Source organism: Galendromus occidentalis, unplaced genomic scaffold (genome assembly GCF_000255335.2).
Source record: "Galendromus occidentalis unplaced genomic scaffold, Mocc_1.1 scf7180000076524, whole genome shotgun sequence".
Classification (NCBI taxonomy): Eukaryota; Metazoa; Arthropoda; class Arachnida; order Mesostigmata; family Phytoseiidae; genus Galendromus; species Galendromus occidentalis.
The window spans coordinates 18040-31826 of NW_003804513.1; the positions used below are offsets into that span (position 1 = coordinate 18040).

The 13787-nt window shown below is 48.0% G+C and overlaps 2 protein-coding genes across 2 annotated transcripts; one reads left to right on the plus strand and one right to left on the minus strand.

The window, feature by feature from the left end:
* Nucleotides 1-1882: 1882 nt before the first annotated feature.
* On the plus strand, nt 1883-5254 carry LOC100900962 (uncharacterized). The gene is given in 1 exon segment (XM_029113288.1): nt 1883-5254. A coding segment is annotated over 1 exon segment (3324 nt). The 5' UTR covers nt 1883-1930.
* A 161-nt stretch (nt 5255-5415) lies between these two features.
* LOC108865248 (uncharacterized) lies at nt 5416-8480 on the minus strand. The gene is made up of 3 exons (XM_018642099.1): nt 8364-8480; nt 7774-8286; nt 5416-5613 (listed from the first exon to the last, which is right to left on the minus strand). Exons 1-3 carry the CDS (start codon nt 8478-8480, stop codon nt 5416-5418), a joined length of 828 nt encoding a protein of 275 aa, XP_018497615.1.
* Between the last annotated feature and the right edge of the window lie 5307 nt (nt 8481-13787).

A 13787-nucleotide genomic window follows, 5' to 3' on the forward strand; every position in this document is an offset into this window, starting at 1 on the left:
GGAAACGGGAAAGCGGGGAAACGGAAAGTGGGAAAACGGAAAGTGGGGAAACGGGAAAGTGGGAAACTGGGGAGCGTGGGCAACGGGGAAGCGCCGAAACGCGAAAGCGGGGGAACGGGGAAGCGGGAGAGCCGGGAAGTGGGGAAACGGGAAANCGGGGAAACGAAGAAGCAGGGAANCGGGGANACGGGAAAGCAGGAAAACGGGGAAGCGGGAAAACGGGGGAGCGGGAAAATGGGGAAACGGGAAAACGGGGAAGCGGGAAAACGGGGAAACGGGAAACCGGGGGAAGCGGGGAAACGGGAAAGCGAGGAAACGGGAAAGTAGGGGAACGGGAAAGTGGGGAAACGGGAAAGTTGGGAAACGGTAAAAGTGGGGAAACGGGAAAGCGGGGAAACGGGAAAGCGGGGAAACGGAAAAGCGGGGAAACGGGAAAGCGGGGAAACGGGAAAGCGGGAAAACGGGGAAGCGGGGAAGCGGGGAAACGGGACGTTCACCAAGAGCACGCGCGACCAAAGCAAGCGTACCCGGAGCCAGCGCACTCGGACCCAGCGCACTCGGAGCCAGCGCACTCGGCGTTAGCGCACTCGGAGCCAGCGCACTCGGAGCTAGCGCATGTGTAGTGAGTCTAGCGATACCGAGTCGCCGCGAAGCGGCGACCGGGAGCGCTAGTTAATAATATTGATACAAGGAACATTCACTCGAGGAAAAGATTTATTCCAAAATATTCAATATCTAAAAACAATTACGCTGAAGGATGATATCGTCGGAACACTTATTCTAGGGCAGGGGTGTCAAACTCAAATTCGTGACGGGCCACTTTCGGATGCTGGGGCGGTTCGCGGGCCAAATCGGATTTCCACCTCCGATCGAGGAAAAAACACAGTTTGTGGGGCACTATCGGACAACAAGATGCCTACAGTTTATTTGCTTTTTTGCAATTTCATACCGAACCTTTTTTAACTTAACATGTGCATGTTCTTCTTTGGCTTAATAATGACCCCAACGAGCCACTCTCGGAAAACATGCCGAAGACGGTCGCTCTGATTAATCAACTCTGCTCGGGGACTACCCGTATGACCGAATCCTTATGACCGAATCCGCTTGGCCGAAACCGCATAACCGAATCCGCTTGACCGAATCCGCATGACCGAATCCGCATGACCGAATCCGCTTCACCGAAGCCGCTTGACCGAAGCCGTTTGGCCGAATTAGGCTCCTCCCAGGTTCGCTGGGGAATTCCGCTAGACCCAAGAACCTTCTGTTGCTGTGCTCTACACATCCATTCGGCGTTGTGAGTTCTGATGGAAGACGAGGAATTGACGCTGTTAGCGTTAGCGACGACTTTATCACAAGTTTATTAGTTGACAATGCTCATATTATTGCGTATTTGAACCAAGAGGTGATGAACTTGAGAGGGATGACTATGACATGTACGTATCGAACTTTCTACGTATCATGGATCACGACAAGCGAGCACATCAAGATTTGAGATTGAAGCCCACTTTCTGGACGTACTCGATCAGCGTAATTAATTCATGTGAAGTTTCTGAGAGAACCTATGAGCTAAGATCACTCTCTGGGAGGAGCCTAATTCGGTCAAACGGCTTCGGTCAAGCGGCTTCGGTCAAGCAGATTCGGTCATGCGGATTCGGTCAAGCGGTTTCGACCAAGCGGTTTCGGCCAAGAGGTTTCGGTCATAAGGTTTCGGTCATAAGGATTCGGTCATAAGGATTCGGTCAAACGGATGGTAATCCCCTGCTCGGTCGATATCCGTAACGAAATCATCGAACAAGATTATGCCACTTTACAAGTCCATCAACACACATTCACTTGCTATAAGAATCAAGGAACTACGGACGCGTCATCGGCCGTGTGTCGCTTCAATATACCATTTTGGCCGAGTGAAATCACTCGAATCGTGGTACCGATGGCCAAAGATGATGGTAGAAGAAAAGAAGTCACGAAGAAGGGCCTCATATTGAGGAAAGCGCTTGAAGAGGGATCTTTCGACTCAATCGACGACTTCTTGAGCTCTATGAATCTTACTCAGGACAACTACCTCAATGTGATTAGAGCATCCATCAAACGTCCCATCGTTCTATACCGGAGAGATATGAAAGATATCTGGACGAATACTTTCAATCCATGGATTGCTAACACCCTGAAATCTAACATGGACTTGCAATTCATTCTGGACGAATATACTTGCGCAGCTTACGTCGTCGAGTACGTGAACAAAACCAATCGCGGTATTTCAGATTTGCACCGTAAAATGACAAATTTACAAGATGAATACCCCGACGAGAAATACACCGAACTCCTTAAACGTCTCAGTGTTCGGATGTTGGACTCGGTCGAGATGACCGCTCAAGAAGCCGCCTGGTTTTGCTTGCGACAGCCGATGAGTGTTGCGAGTCGAGATACTATATATATCACGACCGACGTCCCAAACAAGCGCACTCTTTGCCATAAAACGAAAGCTGCCATGGACTCCGAGGGTCTACCGGCAGAATCGACGGACGTATGGTCCCAGAACGTCATCCAAAAATACGAATCGCGACCGTCATACTTAGAGGACATGTCTGTAGCAGATTTCACTTCGCTTACTCGTCAAGTGAGAGGCAAAAAACATCCAAACGGAGAAGACTTGTTCATAGAAAGGGACTACGCACGGATTATCCGATGGACATACTTCAAGCCAACTGATGAGCTAAATTACAAGCGAAGCATGGTCATGTTGTTCCACCCATTCCGCAATGAGCACATCGACTAGTTAGACGATGACAACTTTCTCAAACTATATGACGAGAACGAGCTCCGTATTATTGAAAGGCGGAAACGATACGATTGTTATGAAGACTTTGAGAACAATGTGAGCAAGTTCCGAGAAATATGGCTTCAAGCAGAAGAAGACCAGAGCATCGAAGACTCCGAAGAAACCGAGGGTTACTTTCATGATCCCAATCGAACGTTCGCACGACATAACGATGATATTCGTCAAGTGAAAATTCCCAATTCCATGTCATCTGTGATTAAGAAGAGGAGCAATGTTCTCAGCGCCGCCGACTATTGTGAAGCAATGCGTCGAGCGAATTTCGAGCAGAAAGCACTCATGAAACACTGCATCGCCCGGATCTTCGATCCAACCCTGCCTCCAGTGCAAATATTCTTCACTGGACCAGCAGGCTGCGGGAAAACCTTCACACTTAGACTCTTAATGGAAACCTACAATCGCTTCGTACAAACACACGACTCCGAAAGAAACGTTTACGTTTCCGCTGCTTCGACTGGGAAAGCCGCCTTAGCCATAGGAGGGACAACCGTCCATCATGCCTTCAGCATTTGTACAATGCAACGTCGAGGTGGGTTATCATTCGAGCAAATGCAACTATATCGCTGTGCATTTGCTGGCATCAAAATAGTCTTCATCGACGAAATCAGTATGATCGGTGCGGGAATCTTTCACACCGTCAATGAACGACTGAAAAATATCACGATGGACCACGATTCCCCCTTTGGCGGCATGGATATCATCTCCTGTGGTGACCTGCGGCAATTACCTCCTGTTTCCATGAAGCCAATCTACGAACCATTAACCAGAGGAATTCATCGATCAGTTCTCTGGCAGTCCTTGAAATACTACCCCCTCCGCCAAGTGATGCGTCAAGCTGATACATTATTTTCCACGATCTTGACGAAAATTGGAGATGGGGACACACACACAGAAGAGGAACGAGCGATCATCGAGGCTCGTTTCCGCACCAGAGAATGGTGCGAAACAGAAGCAAATGACGCGATACGTTTATTCCACAAAAATGTTGACGTGGATGAATATAACAAATCCGTCGTTCATCCAAAATGGACATCGGTGGCTGTCGACGTGTACTTGGGTCACCACGATCAAAACCAACTCTCGACGGCTCGAACTAAAGTTCATAAAATGACACCATCAGAATCCGGCAACATTCTCTACCATATTCCATTGGAGTTGAACCAACCATACATGGTCACCTGTAACGTAGACGTCGAGGATGGTATCGTGAATGGCGCCATCGGTTCTTTGAAACAAGTTGACTTCAAGGTTGACGATGCTGACACCGATTCCCCAGATCAACCGTTCTGCCTATGGTTAGACTTTTCTGACAACTTAGGCATCGGAGGTTTAGCAAGAACAAAGCACAGACCGATGGCAGTTACAAGAAAAGACTTACAGACCTCATGGACACCTCTCTTCAGACGGAAAGTAACTTTTCCTGTCACCAAAGGCAGTACGGTTCGGTGTAGCCGATCTAATTTTCCACTTTGTCTAGCTCGCGCTATGACCACGCATAAGTCCCAAGGAGCCACATTCGAGAAGGTTGTGTTCGACTACCATCGTTCCCTACAACAGCAATTGGTCTATGTTGCCATGTCAAGAGTCCGATCGATTGATGGCTTGTTCATGACAAACTCTTCGAACGATTTCAAGTTTTATCATGCCGGTGGATCTTCTTCGCCTAAGATCATACAGTTGAGAAGCGAACTAGCTCGCCTGGCGAAGAACAAATTCGAGACGCTTGACCAGTCTACGATGGACAAAATTTCTGGCAATATCATCATTCTCAACTTCAACGTACAGAGTTTAAGAGCTCATTGCTCCGATCTCGAAAACGATGATCTACTGATGAAGTCTCATTTGCTTTGTTTATCGGAAACTTGGATGAAAAACACTGAAGAAATCGGCATCCGGGGATTCAATTTGATCGCTCGAAACAAAAGGGTAGACAGAACCGGTGGAGTCGCTATATATGCTAATATAGATATGGGCTGCTCGGTCACGACAACATATGAGCAACCACATCTCGAAGTTTCCCACGGAGACATCTGTTTCGCCGACATATTGATTAGAGAACGGCCGATCTTACTCGTTGTGGTATACATCTCCCCAGGAACTAATTTCAATCAGATCACGGATTTTTTTGGAATTCACGGCCAACTCCTGACCCAACGTCTCGATTCACAGAATGCTTCCACCATACTGTGCGGAGATTTCAATTGGAACATCCAAGACCAAACTAAGAGAGATTGTTTGACTCAATTCATGAAAGTCTCCTTCAATCTCGAGCTCGAAACAGATTTTTCTCTCTCTACAACACGGGATCGCTCATGTATTGATCTCATCTTCTCGAATTTATCTTCTGAAAAGATAATAATCAATAACGCGAGTTATTTCAGTTATCATAAACCTGTGTTCTTCGGTGTGAAGGATTAGTAAAGTAAACTTGCTTTATGACCGTAAATCCTGCTGTATTTGTAAGGGAGAAGAATCTTTTGTTGAAGTATCTGATTAATTGATGTATCATTCTCGAAGATACTGGGTTATGGCTTCAGAAAAGCGTAGTTCTACGCCCATTACCCGACTGAGTTAGAGACTCAGTCAGCAGCCTGCGGATTTTTCTTCAGTCCGTTGTAGTCGCCAGCCTCGAGACTGGCTTTCGGGGCCACTTCCCTAACTCTGATCGCTGCACTCTCGGGCAAGACCGCCATGATCTTGTAGTATTTCGTTTCTTCGGAGATGATTCTAGCTGACCTGAACTGGGCTTCCACCTTTGTGAACCATACGTCTGAATTCTGGGGCCAATGGGTTGGAAGTGTGAGCGACACTGTAGCGAGGCCTAACGTAGAGGGCTCCGGCCCTGATGTAGGGTTCTGCTGTGCGCTTACGACGTCGGAGTGTGACATCGTAGCTTTTTCCAGTTCGGTTCTTGAGTGAGTTCTCGTTTTTTTCAACCGGGTCACCGATGTAGAGTTCACAAGAGTGACGACACTGATTAGGTCGTGGTAGATACTGCCAGCTGGATGGCAGCCGACACTGTTTATTACGGCAATGCGTTCATCGATACCTAAAGTTCCGGGCTCATGACTCGGCCTCTACAGGATCTTTGATTCGGGTAGCGAGTCGGGTTTCGAGAGTTCGGATAGGTGGAGTTTTCGTATCTGTTCTGAGAGTAGCGAGTGGGGTGTCTGAATGAGCGATTGGTGGGGGGGGGCGAATGTTGTTTCTACGAGAAGAGTTCAGAGACATTCTTGAAAGTAGAGCTGTAGGATCTGAGTTACGATCGTACTTGCCGTTTCCTCTACGAATAGCTTCGCTTCAACGATTGATATTAGAGATGTGAGAAATGAAGTGCTTGATGGTGAGAGAGTGCAATTGGTTTTGAAGCTTTCCTATGAGGGGGGTAGCGAATGAATCATTCTAGAGCAGACCATAGAAGTGTCAAGGCTTGTGCCAGTTGCTGTGACTTTGTTGTTGAGTTCTCGGAATTTGTTTATATTGTGAAGTACTGATTCTCCAGGATTGTATCCGAAGTAGAACAAGTTTGCAAGAGTGATTGATCTCGCTTGAGCAGTGGTTTTCTTAAAATTGTCGACGATGAGTTTGTGGATATCTTTCGCTGCTGTAATCCCCCCTATAGAATAAAAGCGTAAGCGCTTCGTTTGTGAGCCGTTTTTCGGCTCTGTCTCCTCGCCAACTTCGGCGCACATGTAGCTTGGCGGTTGCAGAATGATCCCCCGGTGTGCAAGTTGATGTTTTTTTCCTTATCCAATGCCCCCCCGCCCACTGATTGTCAAAAACCCCTCCGACTTGACCTCGGAACTCATGTGGTACTATGTGGTACTAAGGTACGCTTTGCTCCGATTGTGGTGGCTCCGGTGGCGCGACAAACCGCCGCAATCGCTTTCGTTCTCGCTGATTGGTCTTTCTGGCCCGATTCCGAGAGAATGTCCCCAGAATGCTCTCATTCCCCCCTCCCCGCCTACTGATTGTCGAAAAACCCTTCTTTTTGACCTCGACACTCATGTGGTATCCTGTGGGGTTCGGGGTGATTTCGGCGCAGATTGATTAGGGCGCATGCTCGATTACGGCGCGAAGTTGAATCGAGCGCAGTATTGATTTGAGCGCATCGTCGATTTGGGCGCAATCGATCCGAGCGCAATCGATTCGGGCGCAATCGATTCGGGCGCAATCGAATTGAGCGGAATTGATTTCAGCGAAATTGTTTTCGGCGCGTGATTGATTTGAGCGCATGGTCGATTTGAGCGCGTGATTGATTCGAGCGCATGATTGATTTGAGCGCATGGTCGATTTGAGCGCGTGATTGATTCGAGCGCATGATTGATTTGAGCGCATGGTCGATTTGAGCGCATGATTGATTTGAGCGCACGATGCTATTCAACTATTCCTGCGCGTCGGCCCCCCCGGCGATTTTGGTATTTCAATTCGATGCATGTCAAAGAATAATTTATTTTTGAAAATTCAGGTGGAATATATTAGGAGGAGGCTCTAAAACTTAATATTCTGAGCAATAGCCTCAAGATACTTGATATTGTCCATGTTTTCGAACACATTCACAATGTCAACCAAACGTTTCTATCGATCCCTATACACTCGTTTCGACACATTATCGTTCCCTTGAGCCTCGGTATTGCATACGGCGAACTCGACGCTTCCCTGCTCTGCCTTCAGAACTTCGATCAATTTATAGAACGTTGGGTGACTGGAAGCCAACTTACGGGCGAAGGCAGAGTGCCAGGCCTCAACTGAGTTATTTGTTCTGGCCGTCCCATGGAGAGTGGCATCGTAACAGTTCCACCATTCTAGTGGGAAAATCGGGGCGCTGAACTCGCGGCCAACCCATGTTTTCTCAAAATAATTGATAAAAGCCGAGAAAACTGGCATGTGCTTAACATAAAATCGGATTCCAATAGTTTCGCGAACACGGATCTAACCTGTGCGCATGGAACAAACGCCAAAGCGGCTAACATCCTCAAATTCATATTGGCATCGAGGTTGTTCAGATATTCATGACAGAGTTTGGGGTCGCTCTGAATGTGACGCCAAAGACTCTGATTGAAATGAAAATTGCATCCTACGATTTCAGCGAGTGGGAACCTCGCGGAAAGTTCATTCATTAAAGCCTTTTCGGAGTCCAGATGGATCACTTGCGGCAAAGAGCCATCGACCGCCTTGTGGATGAGCTCGAACAATTTCCTGTAGGTAACTCCATCTTTCGCTGGCAAGAAGGCGTAAATGACCGGGATGACTTTACTCGAAAATAGCTTCACGTGGACTGTAAACAGTTGGTAGAAAATCGAGGGGCACGCTTTGAAAGTGCCGTCCATGAACCATTCGTTACAGTTTCGGAGAAGCTTGAGGTTCTTCGCCGTTGCGAAAACGATTATTCTCTTAGAGTCTCCGACGCCAGAATCGTAATGAAGGAACTGCTCCCCAGAGTGGGTACCCTGAAGCATCGAAAAAAAAATTTTCTTTCTGCGCTCAGTTCAAAAATGATTGTGCAAGCTCAATTCAATTGGCCAACCATCAGCTCGTCAGGAATCTCTAAATCAGCTCGCTGTGATGGGTTGATTCGCATCGAGGGTCCGGCGCGAGCTCTGTGGTAGTTGACTTGCTGGCGGAGCAAAGTGAGATTCGGCATTGAGCCTGAAACTGCCACCGAATTGATGCGTCCAACAACCGAAGAGACCACTGCGGAAGCTACCGAACTCTTCTCTTGCAAGCTCACTTCTCGAAGCTTGCTCAAGTGGCGTCTTTTCTCAATTCCAACAGGATCTGGTGCATGATTGTGCACAGGCAACGGCTGGGAAAATACAACACTAGACACTAGTCCTGCAAACTCCCCGACCGTTCTGATACTCGTCATCCCCTCCGTTTTCCTCGAATTTTTTTCGAGAATCAACTGAAATCTACTCACTCCGTGAGAATCCTTCTGGGTCGTAATCCGAGCAAGGCAAGATCGATTCACGCAGCGCCAAGTCGTTCTCTCGCATGAACTGCGATCCTTCCGATACAGAAAGAAGTCCACACACAACAGCGGTCGACCGCGAGTTGAGTTCACAAATTGCAGCATTTGGTCCGTATAATTCTAGAACTCATTCAGCACGAGGGAAGGTCCGAAAGCAAGGCGCAAACGTGCGTCGCCGTGCACATGTGCGTCACCGTGCACATGTGCCTCGAGATTCTTTCACGCCGAGATCAGCGCGCCTAAATCAATTATGCGCTCGAATCAATCACGCGCTCAAATCAATCATGCGCTCGAATCAATCACGCGCTCAAATCGACCATGCGCTCAAATCGACCATGCGCCAAAAACATTTCGCTGAAATCAATTCCGCTCAATTCGATTGCGCCCGAATCGATTGCGCTCGGATCAATCGCGCCCAAATCGACGATGCGCTCAAATCAATACTGCGCTCAATTCAACTTCGCGCCGTAATCGACCATGCGCCCTAATCAATGTGCGCCGAAATCACCTGACACCATCCTGTGGTACTTAGGTATGTACGCTGTGTCCGATTGTGGTTCGAAAGGCACAAATTTCTCTTCGTTCGAATTTGGTCATCGCTGATGGGGAAATATATGACTCGCTGATGGTGACATATATGACATTTCCGCGACTCAATCCAATAAATATATTGACGGAGCGCTTGCGCTTCTATTTTTTATAGGGTGGAGGGTGAATTTCCCGACTCGAATCCTCAGTCTCCGTAGCATGAGCTCACAAATGATGCTGGAACTCAAGCCGAAAAAACGGCCGGCTGGTTCATAGATACGACGCCGGGATCGAGCGGTCTCAAGATCTGCTGATTTATTCTCGTCATACCGAAACCACTCTTCGTGTTGACAGATATTCAAATGAGCGCAGCGCGGGCGTTCTAGCCCATAACATGCCCTTCCTCTCCTTGACCTACAAATATACAATTCTGGTCTATACTAGCTGAGAGATACTGCACGCTGGAGACTGTTCTGCGCCCGACTGCACACCCGACTATCTTATCTTCTGACACTCTCACAATGTGTTGTCTGTATTGTCACATGTATTTCGCTCTTTTCTGCTGCTTCGAATTATTAAATGATATGATTGACTTTTCTTCGATCAGATCTGAGTGGTTCGACTCTACCTTTGAGTCTACTCTTGGTTTTCGATTCCAACCGATGGCGGCGTCAGGCTTTCGTTCTTTCTCTTAGAAAGTTGCTCGCGAAGACGGATTGAGAGGTCAAATGAGATCGGACGGATGATGCACGGAAATCGTATACTTGAAGGCAGCATGGATTCAATCCTTTGCGCTCCTGATCAAGCAGTGTGCAAGCATTCAAATAAGTCTAACTCAATTTGTGCCCGGCGCGCTGAAAAACTCGACTTTCCATCCGTCATACACAGGACCATGAAACAGCAAAATGCTTGAAATACCTATGCATATAAATTGCTTAAAATGCATTGTTTCCGAAGGAATTGGTTCACGTACCAGTAATGATTGTTCCAACAAGAATTCACGAAGGGGATATTTCTGTCGACACAGAATCGCGTAGAGCTAAAAAGCTCAGCCAGGAGATGGAACTTCATTCCTCTCGGCATCCCCCCATCACGGAACGGAGCAAGCTACATGAATATTCTGTAGCTTACTGACACGTCTTTTTAAACCCAGAGTTACTGTTTAGAACTTAGATTCCTGAACCAGACAAGAACAGCTCTTCTTCCAGCGAAAATCAAGCACGGATTTCTCAATCCCTAATCGCAATGTCTGAGCCTCTTATTCGAAACGGAATTCGTTTCTCAGTGTATCTGTCCAATTTGGCTCTATATGAGCAAGACTCTCGAAACGGTTACAAGACCTGGGAGGTGAGGGTTCTCGAAGAGCCTGCTCACGATACGGACGACGAGTCTCAGCATTCATGTCTGGCCAGTACAGTCCAGCTACATCAATAGCTTGCTGAAAAACGAAGCCGATCTCTACGTTGGACAAACAAGGCAAATTGTATAAACCCGTTCCTGGATCTTCGCTTCCGAGGACGACAGCCTGAGCAGGCAGCTGAACAGTATCATCCTCGATCAGTATCGGACAGACAGCTCCACCAGCCAACGCATCAGCAGCATCCTCCCCTTAAGGGGGAGCCCAGCCATCACTGCTACCGAACGGAGAAGGCGAACGTCGGACCATGTTGCTTTCTCTCGAAAGAAGTGAATGCCCACAGGAAAAACTGGAGCTTATATATGTCCAAGGTACTATATTCAGAGTCTGAAAACTTCTTCGAACATTCCGCAGTAAGGGAGAAAATGTTGGAACTTGCCCTCTATAGGACAATGACTTTCCATTATTTACTGTCTAGAATCTTCTCGAAGTCTATGATAAGGATAATTGCACCAACTTGGTTGCCAAGACTCTGATTATTTATGTTTACTGTCACAACATCGTTAACTCTGTACCATTATATTTTCTGGAACTAATTTCCTCTGTACGAGCCTATGGAGCTCTGATGGTATAAAAGCACCTCCGAAATAAACCTCAGACACAGATTCTTCTGTCACCGCACGATACCCCGCGTCGTCATTCATGGGTTGAGCTCCTCACTACCTGCCTCCGGTATCCTCAAACAAGTGCCGCTCATCAGGAATCATCTGGACCAAACTGCGTTCACCTCCGACTGAGACAAAACTAGACGGCCAATGTTGTGGGGTCCTGATCAAATCCCCAACATGAATGCATTTCTAGCGGGGAGAATTCTGAGTTCAGCGGGGCTGGCGACTTGGTGACTTTACCTGTTTTAGCGAGTTATTCTGGGGTGACGACGGAATCGATCTAAGAGAAGATTCTTGGACCGAGTAGTAGACTGTATGATGCGGACCCGGACTCAACGCAACATGGATACCTCATCACAAGATAGCGAGATGAACTGGATAGGTGTGCACTCTTGGGCAAAACAAAGCTTCGTACAGAATACGACCGAAACTTGAGCGAATAAGATCGGAGGAGCTCATGAGAACTCATTCAAAAATGCATATAAACTCGGAATTTGTATTTTATTCATTTATTTCATTTATTACCGGGGCTTTACTTTAGAAAATTTAAATTAGGCCGCCATTGGAATCCGTACAGGCCGCCAAGAAGGGCTTACTCGCCGATTCGTCGAGTCGCACGCCCCGCTGGATTCAGAATTCTCCCCGCTAAAAATGCGTTCATCAATGTAAACAGGTAGGGCTTGTGGCGTAGACCCCCGGTGGCGCGACAAACCGCCGCAATCAGTTTCGTTCTCGCTGATTGGTCTTTCTAGCCCGATTCCGAGAGAATGTCCCCAGAATGCTCTCATTTCCCCCTCCCCGCCTACTGATTGTCGAAAAACCCTTCTTTTTGACTTCGACACTCATGTGGTATCCTGTGGTACTTAGGTATGTACGCTGTGTCCGATTGTGGTTCGAAAGGCACAAATTTCTCTTCGTTCGAATTTGGTCAACGCTGATGGGGAAAATATGACTCGCTGATGGTGACATATATGACATTTCCGCGACTCAATCCAATAAATATCTTGACGGAGCGCTTGCGCTTCTATTTTTTATAGGGTGGAGGGTGAATTTCTAGACTCGAATCCTTAGTCTCCGTAGCATGAGCTCACAAATGATGCTGGAACTCAAGCCGAAAAAACGGCCGGCTCCAGCCGGCCTCCGGAAATCTCCTGTTCCGCTCCAGCTTTGTTCCATTGTCTGAAACGACTCGATAACGGCGCCTGCCCTCCGTTTTTTCGATCCTCGCTTTCTGCCATTCCTTCTTGTGACCTTCTGACTGTATCCTCACGTTGTCCCCGGCTTTGAGTGGCTGAACATTTCGTGTGCCCTTGTCGTAGTAGTGTTTTGCCTGATCTCGGCGCTTGCGAATCATCTGTTCAATTCCTTGTGGGATTTTTTGAGGGAGATCCTGCGGCCGACACGGGAGAGCTGTGCGAGCTTTCCGGCAGAGAAACTTCTGCGCGGAAGAGCATCGATCGCTTCGAGGTGTATTTCGCCATTCTAGTAATGCTTGCTCGAAATCCTCTCCAGCGGTTTCAACTTTCTTGAGGAGCCGCTTTGCGGCCTCTACGGCGGACTCAGCTTTCCCGTTAGCTTGATGGTTGTGGGGTTCGCTGACCTTGTGTTGGATGCCCCAGTTCCGGCAAAATGACTTGAACTCGTGACTTGAATATCGCGGGTAGAGTCTCTTGCAAGAGTCTCTATGCGAAGAGTCTCTTGCACACGTTAATGGTCTTGGCCGTGGTAGATGAATGCCCGAGCTTAGCGACGTCGAAGAAATCGCTGTATCCGTCGACCGTGACCAGATACATGCAATTGTGCCAGTCGAACAGATCTTGATGTACTATCTCGAACGGGTGCCGGGGAATCTCTCCTGGGATGAGAGGTCCGTTTCGTTGTTTGATTTTGTGCGTCTGGCATGCTTCGCAGTTTTCTGCCATAAGCTTCACGTCGTTGTTCAGGCCTGGCCAGAAGAGAGCTCCCCTCACCCTTCAGATGTTTGACCGTCGGCTTCCGACCACGCCACGAGTCATTGAGGGCCTCCCAGTCTAATCTCTTGATGGGAACTCCATTTCTGATTCTGAAGATTCGGAGCTTGCATCATTCCACGAGCTGACTCCATAACTGTGCGATTCTGACGCTCGATTCGACCATGCTCAGCTGGGACGTATGGCGTCGTTAACTGTTGCTTCACGAGATGCTTGTTCAACAACATTTTCATTCCGCGCGATTGATACTTGAGAGCGTCACCACTGCGTAGTGCACGAAGTTTGTGTCCTACAGAAGCCACCTCCACGAGTACCGAATGCATAGCGTAGTAGATATCATCTCTCCCCCGCATCGGAGATACGAACAGATACCCACTGTAGTCATCAACGAAAACTGCGAGATACTGGCACCCACCCGGCGACTTCACACTCATGGGGCCACAGCCAGTAGCGTCCA